This window comes from Neophocaena asiaeorientalis, unplaced genomic scaffold (assembly GCF_003031525.2).
Source record: "Neophocaena asiaeorientalis asiaeorientalis breed wild unplaced genomic scaffold, Neophocaena_asiaeorientalis_V1.1 scaffold86, whole genome shotgun sequence".
NCBI lineage: Eukaryota > Metazoa > Chordata > Mammalia > Artiodactyla > Phocoenidae > Neophocaena > Neophocaena asiaeorientalis.
In genome coordinates, this window is record NW_020175039.1 from 6,109,601 (window position 1) to 6,133,801 (window position 24,201).

A 24,201-nucleotide genomic window follows, 5' to 3' on the forward strand; every position below is an offset into this window, starting at 1 on the left:
CATGGTGGGAGCATTTATTTATACCACGGAACATGGTGAATGCTACACATCAAGACTTTTTCCCCCAGGAAAGTGATTTACCAGCACACAACTTGCCTTTAATTCTCATTTATCAGAACCAGATGATATGGCCACTGCTGGCTTAAGGAAGTCTGAGAAAGTGAGTATCTGTCATTTTCAGCCTCTCTCAAGGGAGGTGGACTTCGTTAGCCAGCAAGGAAAGGGAGAGTTGGGGAAGCAACCAATGGTGTTTAACACTAATGTCGCCCAATGGTGGGAACTTTTTGTAATCACTTAAAAGAATATCTTCAAAGAATGCCAGAAGACAGAGTGCTGTGGTCTCAGTGGTAGGATGGACTGAGCTCTAGCAGTTGACATGGTAATTACGATAAGAGGTGGGGGCCAGGGCTTTCGAATCCATAGCTGGGGGCCTAGTAAGGATGTGGCCTCAGCAACTTCCTGTAACCACAATGGGGGGCTGCCTGGACACAGGGCTGTGAGCAGCCAGAGGACATGTGGCTTGGGGCGGATGCTGAAGGGAAGGGAGGAGCCCTGCGTGCGGTCTCAGAGGGTAGTAGAGGTGTTCCCTGAAGAAGAGCCAACGAAGGAAGGCCTGCCGTCCTTGACCAAGAACTCCTTGCTGACCAGGCCATGGATGGCCATGATCCTGAGGAGTCCGTGGCGAAACTTCTGGCCAATGAAGACGTAGATGAGAGGATTGAGGCAGCTGTGGAGGAAGCCCAGGATCTCGGTGGCATCCAGGGCCCGGCCGATGTCATTGCGGCGCTCACAGGTCTCCGCGATCACCCGGAGCCTCATGAGAGTGTCTGCAACCAGGACCAGGTTGTAGGGCAACCAGCACAGCAGGAAGACGAGCACGACAGCAAAGATGACCCGCATGGCACGGTGCTTCTGCCCCATGTGGGCCGCAAAGAGCGTGCGCAGGGTGAGTCCGTAGCAGAGGAGCATGACCAGCAGGGGCAGGAGGAAGCCAAAGGTCTGGGGCAGGACCCGCATCACCATCCGCCACTTCGTTGTATTGGCACCCATGTCCTCGTAGCAGACTGCGCTGGAATAGGGTGGGTGGATGGCCCTTCGGAAGACGAAGATGGGTAGGGCCAGGATCAAGGACAGGATCCAGATGCCTAAACATATGAACCTGACCCAGTGCCGCTTCTGGGTCAGCATGCGTGTGGCATGGACAATGGCCAGGTAGCGGTCCACGCTGATGCAGGCCAGCAGTAGAATACCACTGTAGAAGTTGACTTCCTTCAGGAGTGAGACCACCTTGCACAGGGCTGTGCCAAAGATCCAGCCCTTTGCCTTGGAGGTGGCCCAGACAGGCAAGGTCAGGGCGAAGAGCAGGTCAGCCATGGCCAGGTTCAGCAGGTAGACATCGGTGACGGAGCGGCCCACCCGGCTGTATAAGATGACCAGCATCACCAGGGAGTTTCCCAGGAGGCTCAGCAGGAAGACCAGGGCATAGATGACGACCACGGCATACTTGTTGATATCCAGAGATTCCGGGTGGCACGGGGCAGAGTCTGGTAGAATAGAGGGCAGGTCAGTGTTGTAACTGTAATTACCAAAATCTTCGTCACTGTAGTTTTCCCAGTTAAATCCTTCCATATTTGAAGTCAACTTAATGTCCGGCCTAGAGAAGAGAGACGAGGGTTACTGCACAATAAATCTCCCCAGATTCTAGTCTGTCTGCTCACAACATTTAGATAGGATTCTTTGTGTTAGCTTGTATATTACACGGAAGTAACTTTCGCTTCAAGAAATGGCCGGAGCACTAAGATTTTGGAGACATATTTAGTAAAAAATGATACATTTCACAAAAAGCGTCTAGTTCCCTTCCACATCAGAGAGAGGTTCTTATCACTTTCCATAACCCTGCTATCACCCAAACCACTGTTGAAACTTCCCCTTGGATAATCCCTACAGAACATGTCTTGGATCCTCGGTAGCGGGCATCTCTGACTACTGAGGCTGATTTTAATGTCAGAAACATGAGGTACCATTCAGTTCTCAATCTGCGGCACTAAGCAGGCAATCCAATTGTGTTAGATCCCTAGGAAAAGATCATCAAGGCTTGACTATAAACCTAAGAGATGAGTCCCTTTGTCCAACTTTCTGAAAGTTATTTTAAAAGAAGTATTCTGGCAAAACAGTCTGAGTGATAGCAGCATGGAGTTTCAGGATGCTCGAGCTAAGAGAAAGTTGACTCCACTAGTACAGCCCAGCATTTTTCTGCTGAGATGCGTGGGGCCTGCTCTGGGCATACTGGTGTAGTTTGAAAAAAATATATTAAAAATCAAAAGCAGGTGGCTGACTGATTCTCCACATGGGTGGAAATGTAACAGATTATCTTGGGAGCTCTGAACAGGCACGTTTTGCCATGTAGGGGTGAGCAGAGAAAGGCAGTATGTTCCCAGCCTAAGGAGGAGGGGCAGCAGGCAGCAGAGAAGGCAGGTGGAGACACACGATCCTTGTTTTGGTGGCTTTCGAGTCCTGCTGGGGACCCTTCCTGCCTTGCTAATGAGTGCCTTCTTCCAAACCTGACTCTCCAGCACACCTAGCTAACCTCTGTGGGCTCTGCCCTTGTTACGGGGGTAGCAGAGAGCCTTCTTTTGGGGGAAGCTGCAGCCACCCTGAAAGATTATCCCAGTTTGCAAAGAGGAAGTAAAGTGACCAGCTACTGAATTAGCTTCCTTTTGAACCACAAAATATATCAGCATCATACCATTTCTTTATAACAAGATACGGCCATCCTGTTACCCTATGTCAGTCTGTAGCCCACCTCAACATGGAACCCAGTGTTAAAGTGAAGAACATAAAGTAAAAAGGCTCAGGACCTACCTCACACTCACTAGCATGATCGTAATTTAAAAAGGACTGTAACGATGGTGATGAGGATGTGAAGAAGTTGAACCCCTCATACATTGCTGGTGGGAATGTAAAATGGTGCAGTTGCTTTGGAAAACGGTTTGGCAATTGTTAAGAAAGCTAAATGTAGAGTTACCATACGATCCAGTGATTCCACTCCTAGTATACCCAAGAGAATAGAAAAGTGGAAGTAACCCAAATGTCCATCAACTGATAAACGGATAAGCAAATTGTGGTATACACATACAAGGGAACATTATTCAATCATAAAAATTAATGAAGCGCTTCCCTGGTGGCGCAGTGGTTGAGAGTCCGCCTGCTAATGCAGGGGACGCGGGTTCGTGCCCCAGTCCGGGAAGATCCCACGTGCCGCGGAGCGGCTGGGCCCGTGAGCCATGGCCGCTGAGCCTGCGCGTCCGGAGCCTGTGCTCCACAACGGGAGAGGCCACGACAGTGAGAGGCCCGTGTACCGGAAATATAAAAAATAAAAAAAATAATGAAGTACTGATACAGGCTACAACATGGATGAACCTTGAAAACATTATTCTAAGTGAAAAAAGCCAGACACAAAAGGCTTCATACTGTATGATTCCATGTATGTGAAACGTCCAGAAGAGGCAAATTGTTAGAGACAAAAAGTAGATTAGTGGTTGCCAGGGGCTGGGGGCGGGGGAGTGTTACTGAGTACAGGGTTTCTTTTTGGGGTGATGAAAGTGCTCTGGAATTAGACAGTGGCAATGATTATACAATTTTGTGAATATAGATATTCCTCAACTTATGGTGGGGTGATGTCCCAGTAAACCTATCATAAGTTGACAATATCCTGAGTCGAAAATGCGTTTAATACACCTAACCTACTGAACATCATAGAGTAGCCTAGCCTACCTTGTACATGCTCAGAACACTTACATTAGCCTACAGTTGTGGAAAATCATCTAACACAAAACCTATTTTACAATAAAGTGTGGAATACCTCAAGTAATTTATTGAATACTATACTGAAAGTGAAAAATAGAGTGGTTGCTTGTATGGGTAAAGAATGGCTGTAAGTGTATCAGTTGTTTATCCTCACGCTTGCATGGCCACTGCCCAGCATCATGAGAGAGTATCCTATTGTACATTGCTAGCCTGGGCAAAGATCAAAATTCAAAATTCCAAGTATAGCTTCTAGCTAAGGAGTATCACTTTTGCACCATCATAAAGTTGAAAAATTTTAAGTTGAACCATTGTAAATTGGGGACCATCCATATAAAAAACCCCACTGAATTGTATACTGTAAATTGGTGGCATTTTTCAAAAAGTTTTTTATTGAAGTATAGTTGATTTACAATGTTGTGTTAGTTTCAGGTGCACTGCAAAGTGACTCAGTTACACATACACATTACCTTCTCCTTCAGATTCTTTTCCATTATAGGTTATCACAAGACACTGAATAGAGCTCCCCATGCTATGCAATAGGTCCCTGTTGTTTATCCATTCTACACACAGTAGTGCGTATCAGTTTATCCCAAACTCCTAATCCATCCCTTTCCCCTCCATTTCCCCTTTGGTAACAATAAATTTGTTTTCAATGTCTGTGAGTCTCTTTCTGTTTTTTTTTTTTTTTTTTTTTTTTTGGATTTTTTTTTTTTTTTTTTTTTAGCAGTATGCGGGCCTCTCACTGTCGTGGCCTCTCCCGCTGCAGAGCACAGGCTCCGGATGCGCAGGCTCAGCGGCCGTGGCTCACGGGCCCAGCTGCTCCGCGGCATGTGGGATCTTCCCGGACCGGGGCACGAACCCGTGTCCCTTGCATCGGCAGGCGGACCCTCAACCACTGCACCACCAGGGAAGCCCTCCTTCTGTTTTTTAAATAAGTTCATTTGTATCATTTTTTTAGATTCCACATATAAGTGATATCATGTGATATTTGTCTTTCTCTGTCTGACTTACTTCACTTAGTACGATAATTTCTAGGTCCATCCGTGTTGCTTCAAATGACATTTTCCATTCTTTTTTATGGCTGAGTAGTATTCCACTGTGTGTGTGTATGTGTGTGTGTTTGTGTATGCACATAAGATGACTTTTATAGTATGTGAATTATATCTCAATTTAAAAAGATTAATCAAAGGTATATAGGCTTGCAAAGGAGACACAAATATTAAAACAACAATATCATCATCATCATCAACAACAACAAAGGTCCTAGGAAGCTTTTCTCTTTAGCAGAAGAAACTGTTACTGTCAATCATACATAGCAAAAAAAAAGCTAAGTGAGGTTAGGGAAACTGGAGAAACAATGCCCCTTTTCCCTAGAGTGAGAGAATTCTTAGCCTTCACCTTCCTGAGAAGGTATTTCTCCCCTAAGTGGTGGGAGCCAGATAAATTGCCTTCTCAGATAGAGCAGATTAGATCAGTCTGTGAACCTAAACGATGTGATGATAAGGATGGGGCCCAGTCTGGTCAGGAGGCAGGGACGGTAGTGAGAGAGGTGGACAGTACAGCTGGCTCAGCCAGTGCTGCTGACAAAACCTGCGTGAAATCACTGACTCTGCAGCCCCAAGGTCAAGAGCAAGTTTGCTCAGAAGCCCAGGGTAATGTCTAATGAAGTCACAAGGTGGGTCACTGCCGGGAGCAGATGATCAGAGATGTTCTTAAGGGAACCCGTGACCTAAGAGAAGACCACCTTTGCGAGTGGTTACAGAGCATGATGGGTGCAGAGAGCTTGTGCCCTTAGAGAGGAGAACCCCACATTTACAAGCATCGGCCGCGAGAAGGCAGAGCTGTGGCTCTCTCAGAAGAAGCAGCAACAGCGAAGCATGTTTCACAGACAAGTCCTCATTCTGGATAATCCAGTGCTCGGCTGTGCCGGAGCTGGGCTGGAGGTGTACAGGCGAACTCCCGCTCCCAGACGTGAAGGCTCAGCTTCAGGGTCCAGAGGGAGACCATGCAAGTTAGGACAGAAGGAAGAGAACTCAGAAACGGGAACCAGGCCAGGGCAATGACCTCCAGCCACTGGAGGGTGAGGGAGGGGAATGTTTCGTTGTTGTTTGGTTGGTTTTTAATTTACCAGTCTCTGGTGAGGATGTTTTGACGTTAAAGGGAGAAACTAAGGGAAGGGAGATACACATCTGAGACCTGCTTTGTGCCTCACAGGTACATGGTCTCGTTCGGCAGTTATAAGTAGACAGTCACAGCAAGGCTCAGAAACCAGCCTGTGGTCACAGAGTCTCTTAGCGCCGCAGCCCGGATTCCAACTAGGCGTGAATGGCTTCACATGCTATTTTCAGTCTACAGATATACTTCTCACACACACAAAAAAATCACAGCATGTATCAAATATAGCTGTAAGCTAAGTTCTTGAGATATCATGAAGCTAACCTGGCTCTGGTTCGCTCCCATTGTTTGATGTTTTGTGCATTGCTTTCTTTGCTATTCCTTAGGCCCAGAACGAGAGAAACAGCCCTCACAGGAATCAGAAACCAAATGCCCTTGAACTGACTGGCCCCTGCTGACCACCCAGTCATGTTCTCGGTAACCGAGCAGGAGAGCCCCTCAGTGAATGGAACTGCCAGCCCCTTAATGACTCATGATAGTTCAAAACCTCATGGAAAGGATGATTCTAATTTACTTCATGAAAATGCTACATTTACAAAAGCCCAAACATTTAAGGCAATCTTTTTAACAACGGCAACGCAATAACAACAACAAAGGTTATTTGTATACAATTCCAGTGTCCTTTCTCTCTAGAAATATAACCCACACATATTTACATTTAGTATAGGGGAAGAGGGCCCCAGTAGTATCTGGATCTTCCTCAGACCCAACCCTAGCCAAGGCAGGGAGAGCCGGCTGGGTCCGCAAGAGAAGGCGGTGGGCAGCCGGTTGCCCTAGGTGCTTGTTGGACAGAGGTGTAGGGAAGAGGGGCAGAACCTCTCCCTTTGGGGATAGGGAGGCCTAGAGAAAGAATGGAGAGACTGAGGAGTGTGGGGATAAATGGAGGGGATAAATGGAGGCTGGGTGTCAAGGGGGGACAGAGAACAGAGACATTCTGGAAGGGTGTTCCAAGACTTACCAGGATTCTGGGCTTGTCACCTGTGGGACACCTCCAGGAAGGCAGATGTGCCTGACACAGAGGGCGGCGGTGGTGAGAACACAGTGGAGGAAGTGAGTGGTGGATTAGATTACTCAACTCTGGGGTGGAGCCCCTGAGGGTGCGGGATGCCTTTGATAGCTTGAAGAATTAATTCCCAGGTCAACTCTTTGATAACTAGTAGTCATTTTATTAACTGGCAGAGTTCACACTGGGAAGGGGCCTGTGGGGTTTTCTAGCCAATCTTTCCATTTCACAGATGAGGAAACTGAGGCCCACCCAAAGGAAGTAGTTGGCCCAGGACAGCACGGATTGCTATTATCTTTGCCCCGAGCTCAGCAGCCCCTGGCTCTTTCAGCCACCCTGTCTGACTCTCCCCACAATCCAGCTGTCTCGGGCATCCCACGCTTACAACCCAGCAGCACTACTGCTCTTAAACATCTTTCCCATCTCAAAGGGGAACAGCTCTTTAAGGCAACAGAAACGGAACTAGCTTCTGGTGCGCCTGGTGGCTTTCTTCCCTGGACTTAATGCCTCTTGTCTCCACCCCATTCACCCTGGGCATCCTTAAAGCCTCACAGATTCCTTCTCCATGCCACACCCCTTTGAGAACTCCCACCCCCAAATGGGGGCCCGGTTCCACCTCACCTGGTCTTTCACCTCCCTCCCCAAACATCTGCTCTGACCGCATGCCTCTCTTAGGGCATTGCTATTTTTTCTTAGCTTGTCCACTTGGAATTGGATCTGCAGTAGCTACTACCTTTGGAACCAAGACCATCTAATTTGGAAAGAAAGCCATTTGGTAAAAGTTAAAATCCCACCCAAGTTCAAATACAGTTTTGAAAACAGTGTTGAGTGACACCAAGAATATATTTTGTCACATTTGCTGTTGATAATAATTGAAAGGATAAATCCAGGCACAGCAGTGAACACTGATTCACTGCTCCCTCCTAAGCCCCCACCCCAGTGATTGATGCCTCAGTCCCCTCCTCTACTCCTTACCCTGACCTGTTGCTCCATGCATCCCAGGGCCCACACAGTGCTCAAAGCCTGTGGCAAACTCATCTAAGCTGCCTACCCCCAGGAAAGAGCCTTTGAGTCTAGCTATTTAGCAAACGTTCTTTGTCACCTTTCTCTTTTCCATTGTGGAGAACACAGTGACTCCTCGCCAGGTGATGCTAAACCCAGGCAAAGGCCCAGGACACACAGAGAGAGGCCATGAGAACAGCAGTTAAGAACTCTGCTAGCCTAGCAACTCTGGGCAAGCGACTTTTCCTTTCTGAGTCTCAGTTTACTCATCTGTAAAATGAGGCCAATGATAGAATCTAACTAATTGGGTCGTGCTGAGGATGAAATGGGGGATTACCTGTAAAGCCCTTAAGACACATATAAAGCACGATGTTAGCACTTATTGATGTGATTATTATTACTGAAATAGTTAATTAACTAATAGCATGGGTTCTCTCCCACTACATCCCCAAGCGAGAGAAAGCATCGGGTCTGCTTTCGGGGCTGACTTCCAGGTACATCTTAATTTGCTTTAACCTGAATAGCAATAGTCGCGTTAGCTCTAACGTTGAGTGCCTGCTAAGGCCTAGCTTCCCGGGAAAGTGCTTTTCAGAATCTGTATCATTTAATCCTCACAACAACCCCATGGAGTGTGCACTTTCTGAATGAGGAAACTAAGACTCCGGAGTTAGGCAACTTACCTAGAGTGACGCAGATGAACTGACTTTTAAGCAGTTTTTGAGACTTTTTTTTTTTTTTTAATCTGACTTCAAATCTGCTATTGTGTCCACTGCTGTGTGGGACTGAGCTCCACTAAGTACCTCTCTGTCCCAGACAACTGGGTGTGCAAAGGACAGCCCAGATTTGACATTTCCTAACCATCCTACTTCTTGATTTTCATTAGATTGATTTCATTTCCACTGAGCCCACAGCAGGCCTACCAATGGTGGGGTGAATACAGAACCGGCATCCAGTCCTGATTCTGCTGTTAATGGTCAGGGTGAGCTTGGGCAGGTCATTTCCCTCTGTGCCTCAATGTGGTCCCCTGGAAAATGGGATTAGCCACATGCGGCTACTTAAATTTAATATGTTTGTAAATGCACTTCATATTTATATTTAAAGTGCATTATACTGTGCACTTAAAACATTTATTTATTTTTGGCTGTGTTGGGTCTTCGTTGCTGCACGTGGGCTTTCTCTAGTTGCGGCGAGCGGGGGCTACTCTTCGTTGTTGTGTGCAGGCTTCTCAATGTGATGGCTTCTCTTGTTGCAGAGCTCAGGCTCTAGGCACGTGAGCTTCAGTAGCTGTGGCATGCAGGCTCAGTAGTTGTGGCACACGGGCTTAGTTGCTCTGCAACACATGGGATCTTTCTGCACCAGGGCTTGAACCCGTGTCCCCTGCATTGGCAGGCAGATTCTTAACCACTGCACCACCACGGAAGTCCCTTAAATTTAAACTGATTAAAATAAAATAAAAATTTAGTTTCTCATCTCAAGTGCTCAATAGCTACATGTGACTAGTGGCTACCATATTGGAAAGTGCAGACACAGGACATTTCCATTACTGTAGAAAGTTCATTTGTACCGTGCTGTCTTGGTGCAGACTTATTTTGTTTCTGCAATTCACCACCTCAGTTCTCAGGGCACTCAAAGGAGGAGACTGAAGTTTCCAAATTCCTTCTATCAGAAATAGTCCCCAGCAGCCCGAAGACCGAACTGCTCACCTACCTGTTGTTGCTGCTACGGCTGCTGTGTTATGGGAGTGGCCACTGATGCCTCCTCTGTGACTCAGGGCTTGATAGCTGTCACACGTGTTGGACAGGAAAAAAGCAAAGCAGCCTTTACGTGGAAAGTTGTGACCCAGGGCTGCTGAGGGGGAAATCCAGGAGGCCCACCAGGGGAGGTGTTCCTGCAGAGGAGCAACGAGGTCTGTTCTGGGACTCTGACTGAAGGCCAAGCCTCCTCCTGGCAATTGTGTAACGAGAGCTGGGAATTTTCATGCCTTCTTGTCTAATGGCTTCTGCAAGAGTCTGCCAGTCTGAAGGTGGAGGTTTACCTAGTCTACCTCTGTCTCGTTTTCAACGTACACCTCCTTCTTTACAAGGGAGATGCAGGCAACCCTAGCCCCCAGCTGACACGTAAGCCTGAATTTGTGTACACTTTCTTCCTTCCTTCTAGGAGCAGCGTGAGAAGTGTCCTTCCTTCTCTTTCGGTCCTGCACCTGGCTGTGGGACCCCACTGCATCTCACGTCCTTGAAGGTCTTGCCTTGTGCACCCTCTGCTTCTCAACCACCTCTTTCCCTGAACTTGCATATGTCTTTCTCTCCCTCCCTCTGTTCTAGAACTCCTTTAGCGACCACTCCCCCTGGGCCCTCCATTTCACAGGCAAGCTTCTTGAAAAAGCAGTGAGCAGTTGCCTTTTCCACTTTGCCAACTTCTTGTTCACTGTTCAACCCACTGCAACCAGCTTCCTGCCCACTGTACTGAGGAAACAGCTTTTGCCAATGTTCCCAGTGACCTAGGGTTGCTAAATCCAGTAAACTCTTTTCTTAAATAAAGCTGTTTTAATATTATAAAAATAAACTGTGCATATTGTAAAGAAAACAGGTGGTAAAAAGCATATAAATTAAAATGTGATTCTCTTCCATCCTTCTGTTCACCTGTATCTTGTGAGTATTTTTCCAGACTTCCCCCATGCACATACAAACATGTTTTTTCCTTCTTTAATAAAATACTATTTAACTAGCTATATTGTTCTGCACTTTAACCATGTATCATGTACCTATTTCACATCAGTACATATAGATCCATCTTACTCTTTTCAGTGATGACATAATGGCCCATGGCAAGGACATAACCTGACTTATTTGATAATTACCTTATAGATGAATATTTAGGTTCTCACTATGAACATTTTTGGATATTGGTCTTTGGAAACTTGTACGAGTGTTTCAGTAGCTTAAGCATAATTTTGCTGGGTCATAACTGTGCATGTTGATATGTTGATAAATACTACTCATTGCACTTCAAAAAGACTGTTGCAGGGCTTCCCTGGTGGCGCAGTGGTTGAGAGTCCGCCTGCCGATGCAGGGGACACGGCTTCGTGCCCCGGTCCGGGAAGATCCCACATGCCGCGGAGCGGCTGGGCCCGTGAGCCATGGCCGCTGAGCCTGCGCGTCCGGAGCCTGTGCTCCGCAACGGGAGAGGCCACAACAGTGAGAGGCCCGCGTACTGCAAAAAAAAAAAGACTGTTGCATGTATTCTCCTATTACCAATTTATAAAAGGGCCTGTTACCCTGTCTACTCATACTGTCTCATACTTGTCAATCATGGTAAAATACCTTCTCCCAGCCTGCAGTATGCTTTTTAACTGTATTTACCGTGAAATGGATACCGTTCAAGCCTTATCTTATTTGATCTCTGAACCATTTAACCCCACTGATCCCACTGTTTTCTTATTGCTCAGAGAACTTCTCTTGGTCTTATTTGTTACTTTTCTTCTCAATTCATTCCTCAAATAGGCATGTTCCTCAGAGTCTGCCTGGGTCCTCTTCTCTACCTGTTCTCCCTAGACTAGTCCTCCTGCCTCCTTGGCTTCAGCCCCAACCCAGTATGTGCCAGTGTCTCCCACACCTATAGTTCTCAGCTTCTCTTCTAAGCTTCTCTTTAAGCTCAAATTCTTACATTTAATCACTTCCTGAATCTCCCCTGAGGTCCCACAGATGCTGCAAACTCAACATGTAGAAAACCGGTCTCACGGAATTCCCTGACATGGGTGCCCCTCCTCCTTAACCCAGAAACAGGCGTGCCCCTCACGCTTGCCTTGCTCTTCCTCTCCATGGACGCCATCTCCTTAACATCTCCCTTGATTATCTCTTCCTCACCGTCTTCACTGATGGTGTTAGGTCCCGCTTTATTTTCTCTTGCCTAAACTACTGCGTTCATCATGGGATGGCTGTGATTTCAGAGCTAGACTGTCTGTGTTAGGATCCCAGCAATGTCAGTGGTTGTAGACCTCAGGCAAGTTATTTCATCTCACTGGACTCAGTTTCATCATCTGTAAAATGGGGATAATGGGAGCACCCACTGCATAGAATTGTCATGTGGATTAAATGAGTCTATATTTACAAAGCAGTTAGCATGGTGCTTTGGTTGTTTCTGCTACTTCTACTACCAACACTACCAGACCACTATTTTCTTAAATGCTCTCTGTGTCAAGTCTTTCCTCCCTCAATCCATCCCCCACTCTCTACCAGAACCATCTTCCTAAAATGTGAATTTGAGGGAATTACCTGGTAGTCCAGCGGTTAAGACTCGGCGCTTTCACTGTGGTGCGCCTGGGTTCGATCCCTGATTGAGGAAATAAGATCCAACAAGCCGCACGGTGTGGCCAAAAAAAAAAAAAAGTGAATTTGATCACCCTCTTTCCCTCTTGCAACCCTTCAAAGACTCCCGTTGCCCTCAGGCAGAGTCAAATTCCTGCTATGGCACCTGGCGCCCCTGCATCTGACCCTGTGTGATTCTCCAGACTTATTTCAGGCCATGCCCTCTTGTATCCTTAACTCTGGCCACAGGGAACGACCTGCAGTTCCCCCTCAGAGCTGTTCTGGTTCCGCTTGGGCCTGGGCACTCATTTCCCTTTTCCTCATCCCCACCCTCTTGGGCTGGCCAGCTCTCTCTCCTTTCCAGTTCAGCCCAGTCGTCACATCCATGCATTGCCGCCCCCCTCTGTGCTCCTCTGCATCCCCGGGGTTACCTCTACAATGGCATCAATTTCAGGGCTTTACAATCATCAGTTTGGCTGCTTCCTCCTCCTTGATGTGAGGTTCTTGAAAGCAGGGATTTCATATATATAGATATATATAGATAGATATATATATATGAAATTTTCGTCTCCCCAAACCAGACACACACAGTGTTTGGCAAACCCTAGGTGCTTGATATCATTTTGTTGAGCACTTAATGAACTGACAAAGTGAGGAAACCAATGTACGTTAGTGCATCCGAGTGACATCTAATTTAAAGAAATAATTATGTCGCCCATATTTCCCAGGGCACCCCCAGCCTGTGAGCACAAATGAAGTCACGTCAACAGCGATAACCCAGATTGCACTGTTTCAGACCCCGTGTGTTCATGCAGGGCTTACCCCCGCCCCGTAGAATGTGCCCCAGGAATTTGGGAGAGTCTGTTGGAGGTGTCCCTCAGGTGCTCCTCTGGTACTGCTGGGCTAGACGTGTGCTCTGGACTCACCACTGGGGGACTGGTGCCCTTTCAGTGCCACGCTCTGGGATAGTCTATGGTGACCCTTGTGGAACCTTCTGCCGGAGGGTCCCTAGAGTCGAATGAGCTTCCCAATATCTTTGTGGAGCTTCTGTGCTCTCCATTGGACTTGGTGGGGACTCCTTGGGGGGCAGTGTTGAGCTAGAGGCTGGCCTTCAGCATTGCCCTTCCATCCCTCCCAAACAGGGGGTGAAGGTCAAGCTCCCCCATTCCTGGCCCCTGATTTCCTCCTGAGTTCTGGTCCAGGAGCATCTTGCTACCTCGTAGAACACAGACTTCAGCTAGGTCCCCTCTCCCCCATCAGTTCCTCAGGTAAGTCTGAACTCCATGCTGGAGTTCCTACTAGAGTATGATATATTCTGCTGTAATAAGAACCTGCCCTAATAAAAGTATCTGAGCAAGTCGAACCTCCAGAAAGGGACCGCTGTCCTTTAGGGCAGGGGTGATTCTATTGCCTTGATTGCTCCGGGAGCCCCAGCTCTGCCCCTTACTCCCTCCATCCCTGCCCCCCACCTCGTAGCTGCCTTTGATAAGGAGAAGTTCTCACCAGCTCTCCAGGGCAGGAACTGCTGTTACAAAACTCTTCCTCTTGAGATGGTAATGGGATGCAACTTTGGGCAGCCTACCCCAAGGGGCGGTGCATGGGCTCTGGTCAGGTTGACAGGGTTGCCCAACCGCTGCAGAGGCTTTGGCAGAGGCTTTGGCAGTCTGCGTAAGGCAGAGGGGACAGAGATAGCATGCATGCCTCTTTGGGACCACAAAGTCTGCCCTGGAGCCCAGCTAGGGCAGCTAATCGCCTTGTCATACAGTGGGGCCCACACTTCTTCTGAAACAGCGTTGTCAAAAGCACCACAACTGGGTGACCACTGAATGATCATAATTCGTGTAAGACTTCTTGGGCAGTCAGGGGATATGATCTTGTACCATGGAGCTAAACGAGTCCTCATCAACTGTCTTTAATATTAAAGTCTAGCTGAGTAAGCACTGCACAGAGAGTTACCTAGATCAGCCCCTTCTTCTGGGTGCTCACAACTTGGGACCCATCAAGTCAGCATAGTGGCTGGAAGGGAAGGGCAGAGAGGCTCAAGCCTCCCCTCCTGCCCACCAAACCAGACACCCTGGGGAGTAACTGGGACTCCCACACTCTCTTGGTGGGAAGGTACAACGTACAATCTCTTTGGGAAATAACTCAGCCATTTCTTTTATTCTTTTCTTTTTTTTTTTGTGGTACGTGGGCCTCTCACTGTTGTGGCCTCTCCCGTTGCGGAGCACAGGCTCCGGACGCGCAGGCTCAGCGGCCATGGCTCACGGGCCCAGCCGCTCCGCGGCATGTGGGATCTTCCCGGACCGGGGCCCGAACCCGCGTCCCCTGCATCGGCAGGCGGAATCCCAACCGCTGCGCCACCAGGGAAGCCCTCAGCCATTTCTTAAAAGTTAAACATACACCTACCATACCACCTCGCCATTTCATTTCCTAGGCATTTACCCAAGAGGAATAAAGGTATATGTCTATACAAAGACTTGTACACAGGTGAAGATGGGAAACTTATTTGCAATAGCCTGGAATTAGAAAGAACTCAAGTATCAACAACAGGTGAATGTGTAAATAAATTGGGATATATCCATGTAGTGGAATACTACTCAACCGTAGAAAGGAACTTGATATATGCTACGACACGGATGATAAAATAGTTATGCCAAGCGAAAGGGGGCAGATAATAAGGAGTACACACTGTATGATTCCATTTATACAAAATTCTAGAAAATGCAAACTAGTCTCTAATGACAGAAAGCAAGTAAGTGGTTGCCCGGGGATGGGGAGAGGTGGGGGGAGGCAGAGATGACAAAGGGCACAAGGAAACGGGGCTGACGGATGTGTCTATTATTTTGAATATGGTGATGGCTTCAGGGTGTATATTAAAGGCAAAACTCATCAGACTGTACTCATCATGTTTATGTCAAGTGTATTATACGTTAATAGTACCTAAAGAAAGCTGTTAAGAATGAAAGCAGACCTCCGAAGGAGACTGCAGACAGGAAGCTCCCGTGTATCATGAAGGATGGGCTGGCTGAGAAGGGAGTGCAGAGGAGAAACGTCAGGGCCACTGGGCCTTATTCTTGGACAAGGACTTTGAGCCTGCAGGGACTTTAGAGAGGACGGTGCCCACCCCCTCATGTTATGGAAAAAGCCTGACAGCTTTGCCAAAGTCACCCAGTGGGAGATGCAGGATTAGAACCTCTTTCCTGACTGCCAGCCCGGCTCCTTCCATCCTCCACACCACGGTCTGTCCACTCAAGTGCTGTCCACCTTAGATGGCCAACTTCTAGAAAGCAGGACTGGTCAGACCAGAGGGCTGGGAAGGGCCGAGGGGACGGCTGACCAGGTGGGGTGGGTGGGTCTCAGTCAGAGGACCTGGGCTTCTCTCCTCTGGGAGCAGGGTGGGCAGTGGCACTCCTTCTTCTTAAAATCCACAGAGCAGGCATGGCAAACCAGGCCTCCGCAGAGCCTGGGGAGCAGAAGCGGAAGAGTGGGTATGTGTGGGTGCGTATGGGGGAGGGGGTCAATGGGGTTCGAGCACCTTTGTGTCCACCTGTGTGTTTCCCATCTCCCAGCAGAATGGCCCTGGGTCTATCTCAGGAGGCCTTCCCTTTCCTAAAAGGGGTCCCAATGCCCCACCCCTCCAGGGTCCTCTGACTCCAAATGGCAGGTTCTCCTGACAGCCCACTGTCATCTCTCTTGCTGTTTGTCCTGCCACTGTGTTTCCAGGGCAAGGTGAGGGAAGCAGATTCCTCTGTACAGGAAATCCCTTCCCTGATGAGATTAGCTGATCGATTAATCAGTCTATTTGTGGAAGGGTTACCCAGTCCCGTCTTCCAGATGCCATTCCTTGTCTGCCCCCTTTCCACTGTTCTTGTTCACGTCTCTGCAAGGTGTCGGGTAAAATGAGTAGCCAGCTTTAAGTGGCCTTTCATAAATGCCTATTTCCTGTGTCCCTCCCTTCCCTGGAGTGGGCAGCGGGCCGTGGGCTGGTGGAAACTGGGTTGTCCCAGAGGAAGGATTCTGTACCCCCCCCACACACCCATTACCTGCACAGGTACCGCCGAGACAGCCGACTAAAGATCTTGTTACAGACAATACAGCATCCAGGGGCCAAGGAAGAGAGATGCTGGACCTTCTGCCACAGGTTATCCTTCTCTCTGATGGGTGGGTGGAGGTGAACACACACACACACACACACACACACATACACACAAGACAGAAATATGGAAATGCACATATGGAGAGATGGAGAGGGACAGAAAGAGATACACAGAAACAAAGAAGAGAGAGACAGAGAGGGAGTCACACAGAGATATACACATAAAGAGACCAAAAGAGATGAGAGACAGTGGAGCAGAAAGAGACAAAGAAATGGAGAGGGAGACAAAGAGGGATGGAGAGACAGACACTCAGAGAGAAAAAAAGGAAGTCAGGGAGTTGGAGAAGGAGACAGAGACACACAGAGAAGCAGACAGGGAGATCAATGTCGAGGGAGAGAGAAAGACACAGGGGAAAAGATGCAGAGACAGACAGGGACAGAGACACAGACAGAGAGGGAGACAAATATGGAGAAAGATGGAGAGACCAAGAAAGAGACATAGTGATGGAGAAAGACATGTAACACATATAGTTACATATGTTTATGCTCCTGCAAAACTATCCCATTTTTTAAAAGAATGTTTAGGAATATGGGTTGTTCAACATTTTTATCAAAATGACATACACACGTACGATTTAAAAATCGAGCAGTATGGAAGGACTTATATCAAAAGGCAATAGATATACCTCCTTCCCATACTCAGTGGCAAACCACTTCTTACATGCTTTAGCTTTTTCTCCTTGATATTATTTCCATATTTAAGTAATATGCTCATATTCCTCCTCCGTGATTTATCAAGAAAGAACATCTTCCATAGAGCTCCTTGATATCACAAGGAGCACACCCTTAATTAACTTCCTAAGAAGGGCAGTGTGCGAGGTGAATTTTATGTGACCTGTCTATCTGAAAAAATGTCTTTCCTCTGTCACCTCCCCAACTTGCTTCCTAGTTTGGCTGGATATAGAATTCTAGGGCAAAAGCCAGCTTTTCTCAGAACTTGAAAGCATTACACCATTGAGTCTTAAGATTTGAGGATATGGGTTATTTATTACCATCCTCACTAACTCCTCCTCCTTCTTCCCAGTGCAGTTATATCCCCATTTTTGGTTCCTCTATTGGTTACTGTTGGAATTTTACAGAATATACTCACACATTTATTTCTCACTCATTCATTGACTATAGATAGCATCATACGACTGCCATTCTGTACTACGATGGTGCCAGCATCCCTGCTCTTCAGCTTTCCTCCTTCTCAACCTCCTATCTTATCTATTCCTGCAACATCCAATGTGGTAGCCACTAGCCACATGCGGCTATTTAGATGTATATTTAACTTTTTACTTTATTAATTTTTAAATTTAATGATTCTTTAAATTCTACAGTACTTTACAACTTTCAAAAGTTTCACACACATGATTTCATGTAATCCCATAATAACCCCCTTTAAAAAAAATCCCCTACCCCTATATTGTCCCTTCCCCCTTTCCTTTCCCCACTGGTAACCACTAGTTTGTTCTCTGTATCTGTTAGTCTGCTTCTTTTTGTTTAATTCACTAGTTTGTTGTGTTTTTTAGATTCCACATATAAGTGATATCAGCTGTATATTTAACTTAATTAAAGGTAAATAAAGTTAAAACTTCAGTTGCACCAGCCATTGAGGTACTCAATCGCTATGTGGGACTAGTAGCTACCATATCGGACAGGGCAAAGTCAGGACATTTCCATCTTCACAGAAATTCCTGTTGGATTCTGTTCTATACTTAATATTGTTTAGGTGGTAACATTTAGGTTTGTTCTATAATTATGATTGTTTTCTGTGCTTTGCCTTTAGGTTGATTCCAATACTGAAAAAAATCAATGAAAAGTATTTACATTATCAGACAATGTGTAAGCATATTGCATCAACTGAAGCTAAGATGTAACATTTCCCTTCTTGGAAATTTTCTGTTTTTCTAGGACTTTCTAATTGCCTTTCTTTGCTCTTTGCATGACTTGCCTTTAACATAGCCTAATCCCCCATGCTCCTAATTCTTCATCATATCAGATAGTCTTCTAATGCTCTTCTCCCCTGAGACCTCCCTCCTGGGCCCTCAATACTTCTGCTATAGCCTGAACTGACTGCTTCCTGGGCTTGCTGCCCCCTTGTCATCTTGGGAATTCCCTTTTCTTCTCTCATGGGCTAGAGCTACTATTCCCTGAATTCTGCAACTTCTCCATTCTTGGATTATTTCCTTGTTATTTTGGAGCACATCCTTAATTAACTTCCTAAGAAAGGCTGTGTGGGAGGTGAATTTTATGTGACCTATCTGAAAAAATGTCTTTCCTCTGTCACTTCCCCACTTGCTTCCTAGTTTGGCTAGATACAGAATTCTAGGGCAAAAGCCAGCTTTTCTCAGAACTTGGAAGCATTACACCATTGAGTCTTAACATTTGTTGGGTTCTACTCCTTTTATGAGTGGACCTGTCTTTTAGGATATTCTCCTTATCTTTGTTTTACTGAAATTTCACAATGATGTATCTAGATGTAGTTTACCACCCACCCCTCTCCTTTACTGTGCTGGTCACTCAGTGAAATCTTTAAATCTGAAGATCTATGTCCATCAGAGCTGGGAAAGTGTCTCATATTTCTATCTGATAATCACCTCCTTTTTATTCTTTTCTTTTTTGGAATTCCTGTCAGTTGGAGAAGATATTAGAACTCTTAGATTGATTCTCTATGTCTCTATTTCTCTCACGTCTTCATTTATCTGTGCTTTTATTCTGCTTTCTGAGAAACTGCGTCATCTTTATCTTCTAATCCTAATGAATTAAAAAGAATTTCAGTGATCATATTTTTAATTTCCAAGAATGCTTCTCATCTTTTGATGGTCGCTTTTCACAGCATCATGGAAGATGGATCATTTTTGTTTGTTTATCTTTGTCACTCCCCTTTATTTTCTAGCCTCTCTTCAAATGTCTGGGGATCCTTGGTTGTCATTTCACGTTTAAGAAAGAGGTGATCGGGGGCTTCCCTGGTGGCGCAGTGGTTGAGAGTCCGCCTGCCGATGCAGGGGACACAGGTTCGTGCCCCGGTCCGGGAAGATCCCACATGACGTGGAGCGGCTGGGCCCGTGAGCCATGGCCGCTGAGCCTGCGCGTCTGGAGCCTGTGCTCCGCAACGGGAGAGGCCACAACAGTGAGAGGCCCGCGTACCGCGAAAGGAAAAAAAAAAAGAAAGAAAGAGGTGATAAAAGCTGCTAGAGCTCCAGGGAGTAGAAGGGGATGATTGGAGAGATTGGGTAGCGAGCTACCTGCCACTCCAGACTCTCAAATGCCAGAACGCTCTGCTCTTTTATTTGGGGCTTTCTTTAGAGAAAGACCTTTTAGTTATTTGTCTGGGTGATAGGCCCCTCACTGTTAGATGTTCTGCAGTGGGAGGCAGGCAGAAAGCACGGGTTGTACACTGCTCTTTCTAATGACTTTATCAGTTAATTTTCCTGATTTCTGCCCCTCATCTCACTTCTGCCATCTGTGTTCTTGGTGTCTCTGGGCCCTGAAGTTCTAACTTGGGCTAAATCCAGTATCCACTTTTCCATCTGTTTTCTGGCTTCTGGAAATTAGCTGAAATCTCTCATTTGTGGTTGGCTCCTTCACCTTTCTCTCTGTTTATGTTTTATTCTTTTACAGTCATTTTAGTGAGATCTCAGGATGGAGACTGGATAACGTGTGGTCAGTCTACCATCTTGACACAGAAGTCAACCTTCATGCTCCATCATTTTTTTTTTGCTTAAGGCCATATCTTCCACAACGCTTCTGGGAGGAACATTGTGTTATGTGGTTTGGGGCCTTGTGATGAATTTCTTTAGCACTAGGAAAAACATTTGTCTCTCCGGATTAACTGGTATTGCTCCTTTGAATGGACAGTGAAACTTTCTGTGTTTCCCTTTTCCATCCTGCTATCAAGATGTTCAGAGCTAAGTTCTAACCCTAAAACTTCAGGAGTATATATTTTTCATCTTTCATTAAATCTTCTGTTTTTCTTTAACTATATATATATATATGTGTGTGTGTGTGTGTGTGTGTGTGTGTGTGTGTGTCTGTATGTGTGTATGCATGCACATATACACAATATATATGTCTTATTGTTAGCTACCTTAAATTCTTTTGTGAGATATATAGCTAATTTTTTATTAGCTTCCTCCTGGTTGACAGCTCCTTAAATTTCTTAAATTTAAATTTAAATTAAATTCCTTAAATTCTTTCTTCTTTCCAGGCTGATCTCTCCCTTTTCTCATCTTTAATCACTTGGATATTGTGCAAGACGATTTAGTCCTAGATGATCCCTCAGTAACCTTCCGATTCTAATGGAACCTGAGTCCAATGGTCTCCTATTTCCTGAAGGAGGTGAAAGTATATACATATATATACATATATCTGTGAATTAGCTCCTCACTAGACCGAAGGGTAGAAAGCAGGTTTTACACATTTCACCCATCCTGCAGTGAGCTTAGTGGTTTAGGATTGATCCTGGTGAGCTCAGCCTCTGGAACCCAGGACAGCTGACCCAAGATGGGCCACAGGCCCAATCGTCTGAGGAAGTCCAGTAGGCAGGCAGGTGTAGGACATGCGACTACCTCTTGGTTAACCTATGGGCTCCTTTCCCTTCTCCTAACCTTGGTTGGTGTGTGTGTGTATGTGGGGGTTGGAGGGTAGCTTGCCTTAGAGGCAGAGGACTCTATGCAACTTATATGCTGTGTGTCCTTGGTGGCCAAGCCAGCCTCTCTGGCCATCGGTTTTCTCATCTATAACATGGGAATAGGGACTTCCCTGGTGGTGCAGTGGTTAAGAATCCGCCTGCCAATGCAGGGAACACGGGTTGGAGCCCTGGTCCAGGAAGATCCCACACGCCGCAGAGCAACTAAGCCCGTGCGTCACAGCTGTTGAAGCCCGCGTGCCACAACTACTGAAGCCCGAGCGCCTAGAGCTCGTGCTCCGCAACAAGAGAAGCCACCTGAATGAGAAGCCTGTGCACCACGATGAAGAGTAGCCCCCGCTCGCCGCAAATAGAGGAAGCCCGCACGCAGCAACGAAGACCCAATGCAGCCAAAAATAAATAAAGAAAGAAAGAAAGAAAAGAAAAGAAACGACATGAAGGAAACGTAAATGCATATTCCTAAGTGAAAGAAGCCAATGTGATGCTGTGGAGCAACTAAGCCCGTGCGCCACAACCACTGAGCCTGCGCTCTGGAGCCTGCAAGCCACAACTATTGAGCCCACGTGCTGCAACTATTGAAGCCTGTGTGCCTAGGGCCTGTGTTCTACAATAAGAGAAGCCACAGCAATGAGAAGCCCGCGCACTGCAACGAAGAGTAGCCCCTGCTCGTCACAAGTAAAGAAAGCCCGTGTGCAGCAACGAAGACCCAATGCAGCCAAAAATAAATTTATAAAAAAAAAAACAAAGAAGGGAATAACAGCAGGGGATGGCTGAAAGCAGAAAATGAGTTAGTACATACAAAAGGTCCAGAGCTGCTGTACCATGTCCCCCGGTCCCCAGTGTCCCACCCTTACTGAATCAGCTCCAGCACCCGCCTCTTCATGGCCCGGACCAGGTCCCGCTGCCCGCCAAGCTCCTCCTCATGCATGGCACCCTTCCTTTCAGCCTCCTGTTGGTTGTGCTCCAGCTCCACCTGCAGCCGGGCCCTCTCTTCCTGACACCTGGGCGCAGAAGGAAGACTGAGTTGTGAAGGGAAAAGCGCAGCATGTGTGTCTGAGCTGGGCTGGGCCTCTGCCTGACAGGGAGCCCCACCAGGGAAGCTGGTGATGCCTCCTGCAGCTGAAGTGGGCACACACACACGCACACCACACACCATACATTCACAACACAGCACACACACCACACCCAGCACACATTCACAACACATACAGGCACACACACCACACTAGACACCACGCACGCACACCACACATACAACACAGCACACACACACTACACACACCACAACATATACCACATACCACACACACATCATAACACACATCACACACATGTACATAACACATACCCCCCCCTCCACACACACACCACAGTGAACCAGGCACTGTGTGGCCTGACACCTACAGATTGTCTCTTCATCAACCGTTCAGAGCAGTGAAAACAGGGCCTCGCCTTGCATGTTCCTTTAGAGGGCACAAGCCAACATTTTCATTTGTTTTCCTTCTTTTTCTTTCTTTTTTTTTTAAAACATTTCCATTTTAAAATGTAATTTCCTGGAAGGCATGTTGACAATCCTGGCAGCTCTCTGGGGGGAAGTGGGTGTTTGGGAACCCAGGCCGGACGGACTGTGCCTGCTGAAAACATTTGTGGCGTTTGGGGAAGAGGAGTAAGTGGTGTACGATTTGAAGTGATTTTTTGGCTTTAAAATATTTTGAAAAATTTCATTACATTGTCTTTTCAATTTAAAAAAGTCATCTTAAACACATGGCTTTCTTAAATTTCCCTTTCAGTTTGGGCTTTGAAACTCTTCAGCTCAATTCTTGCCTCTTGCTTTTGTCTTTAGTGGCTTCCTAGAAGGTTCCAAGAAATGTAATGGACTGGAAATAAAAAGGTCCCAACCCCAGGTCCCAGGCTCTTACTCCGTGGCTCAGATGGGCGGGTGTTGCAACGGCGGTGCCCATCCTGTGATCTCTGGATGCTCTCTCTCTCTCTCTCTCTCTTTCTTGCGCTTGCGCGTGCGCGGGTGTATGTGTGTGTGTGTGTGTGTGTGTGTGTGTTTGTGTGTGTGTACCCGTGCCCCTGGCTGAGTGTGTTTGAGGGGAAGAGGCTTGACAAGGAATTGAGTTATAATTTAAAAAATTTAGCCATGTAGTATGCTGCAGGGAGGAAAGTTGAGTGGGCCATGAAATCAAACCGACACAGCTAGCCACCAAAATTCCAAAAAGGCGGGTTCCCGCAGCCTTAGGGAGAAGTGACTTTTAACGAACATTCTAGTCTTCAGCCTCTTCATTTCTTAGTATTAGGATTTCATTTTCCTAAGCTAGTTTACTTGCCCAGTGATCCCAGGGTCTCTGGTGTGGCCAGGCCCTAATGTGACCACTGCGGTTAGTGTGTTTCTTTGTGATAAACCAGTAAGATAATTGTGTGACAGTGACAAAGGAGGGGCCAAGATGCAGAGTTGAGGGGATGCTCAGGAGGTCTTCTTAGACAAGGCGACATTTAAGCAGATCTGAAAGACGAGGAGGTAGCCGTGTAAAGCCAGCCAAGGGCACATGCAAAGTTCTGCAAGTTGGCAAGAACATGGCTTGTTTGAGGAAATGAAAGAAGGGCTAGTGACACTGTAGTTCCCAGAAGGGCACGGCTGGGGAGGCAGGAGGCAAGGTGGGAGGTAGGCGGGGTCCCTCAGGGGCCCCAGAAGGAGTGGAGTTTGATCACAGGGCAAAGGAAGCCATTGAAGCATTTTAAGTATTTAAAGTATATATGGGGGTGACAGACACTCCTAGGGCAGGAGAGGACATGGAAGGAATTAAAAGTCTACTGAGTACCTACTAGGTGTCCGGCACTGAGCTTAGTACTTTATAGCCTTGTTTCATTGAATTTTCACAAATTTATGGGACAGGTGATATGATCATCATTTCACAGGAAAGAAAACAGAGCTTCAGAGAGGGAGTAACACTTGCCCAGGGTCACACAGCTTGATAAGTGAGGGGAGCAAAAATCTGAATGCAGGCCTGTCCAGCTCTAATCTCTTCTTGCCTCCCCACACCTGCATCCACGCAGGGCCCTGATCACCGGTGGTTTGTGGCACCAGGGCTGAGTGGGTAGCAGGTAGGAGAGAGGG

General features: G+C 46.9%; 2 protein-coding genes across 7 annotated transcripts in view; both read right to left on the bottom strand.

Moving 5' to 3' along the window:
- LOC112411917 (C-X-C chemokine receptor type 2) lies at positions 1 to 12,512 on the bottom strand. 4 transcript variants are annotated; one of them, XM_024763308.1, is made up of 2 exons: positions 12,259 to 12,512; positions 1 to 1,654 (listed from the first exon to the last, which is right to left on the bottom strand). In XM_024763308.1, exon 2 carries the CDS (start codon positions 1,627 to 1,629, stop codon positions 565 to 567), a length of 1,065 nt encoding a protein of 354 aa, XP_024619076.1. In that variant the 5' UTR covers positions 1,630 to 1,654; positions 12,259 to 12,512; the 3' UTR covers positions 1 to 564. The 4 variants fall into 4 exon arrangements, with proteins under 4 accessions (XP_024619076.1, XP_024619077.1, XP_024619075.1 ...); XM_024763309.1 differs by lacking the exon at positions 12,259 to 12,512 and adding an exon at positions 9,695 to 9,758; XM_024763307.1 differs by lacking the exon at positions 12,259 to 12,512 and adding an exon at positions 6,941 to 7,495.
- The window catches only part of RUFY4 (RUN and FYVE domain containing 4), a 26,277-nt gene continuing 11,903 nt past the window's right edge, over positions 9,828 to 24,201 (bottom strand). Inside the window, exons 11-16 of one of the 3 annotated variants that reach the window (XR_003005702.1) lie at positions 21,935 to 22,081; positions 16,335 to 16,445; positions 15,485 to 15,754; positions 13,795 to 13,955; positions 12,259 to 12,316; positions 9,828 to 9,875 (exon numbers count right to left, since the gene is read on the bottom strand). Coding sequence is in view for 2 of the 3 variants with exons in the window: in XM_024763305.1 (XP_024619073.1) it covers positions 15,652 to 15,754; positions 16,335 to 16,445; positions 21,935 to 22,081 (361 nt within the window). In the remaining variant the exon portion in view is untranslated. Of the gene's footprint in view, positions 9,876 to 12,258; positions 12,317 to 13,794; positions 13,956 to 14,657; positions 15,755 to 16,334; positions 16,446 to 21,934; positions 22,082 to 22,332; positions 22,715 to 24,201 lie in introns of those variants that run through there. The other 2 variants (XM_024763305.1, XM_024763306.1) reach the window with 2 other exon arrangements.

Coding starts and splice junctions, on each gene's coding strand:
- LOC112411917 (XM_024763308.1), bottom strand. CDS start 1,629: ATGGAAGGATTTAACTGGGAAAACTACAGTGACGAAGATTTTGGTAAT.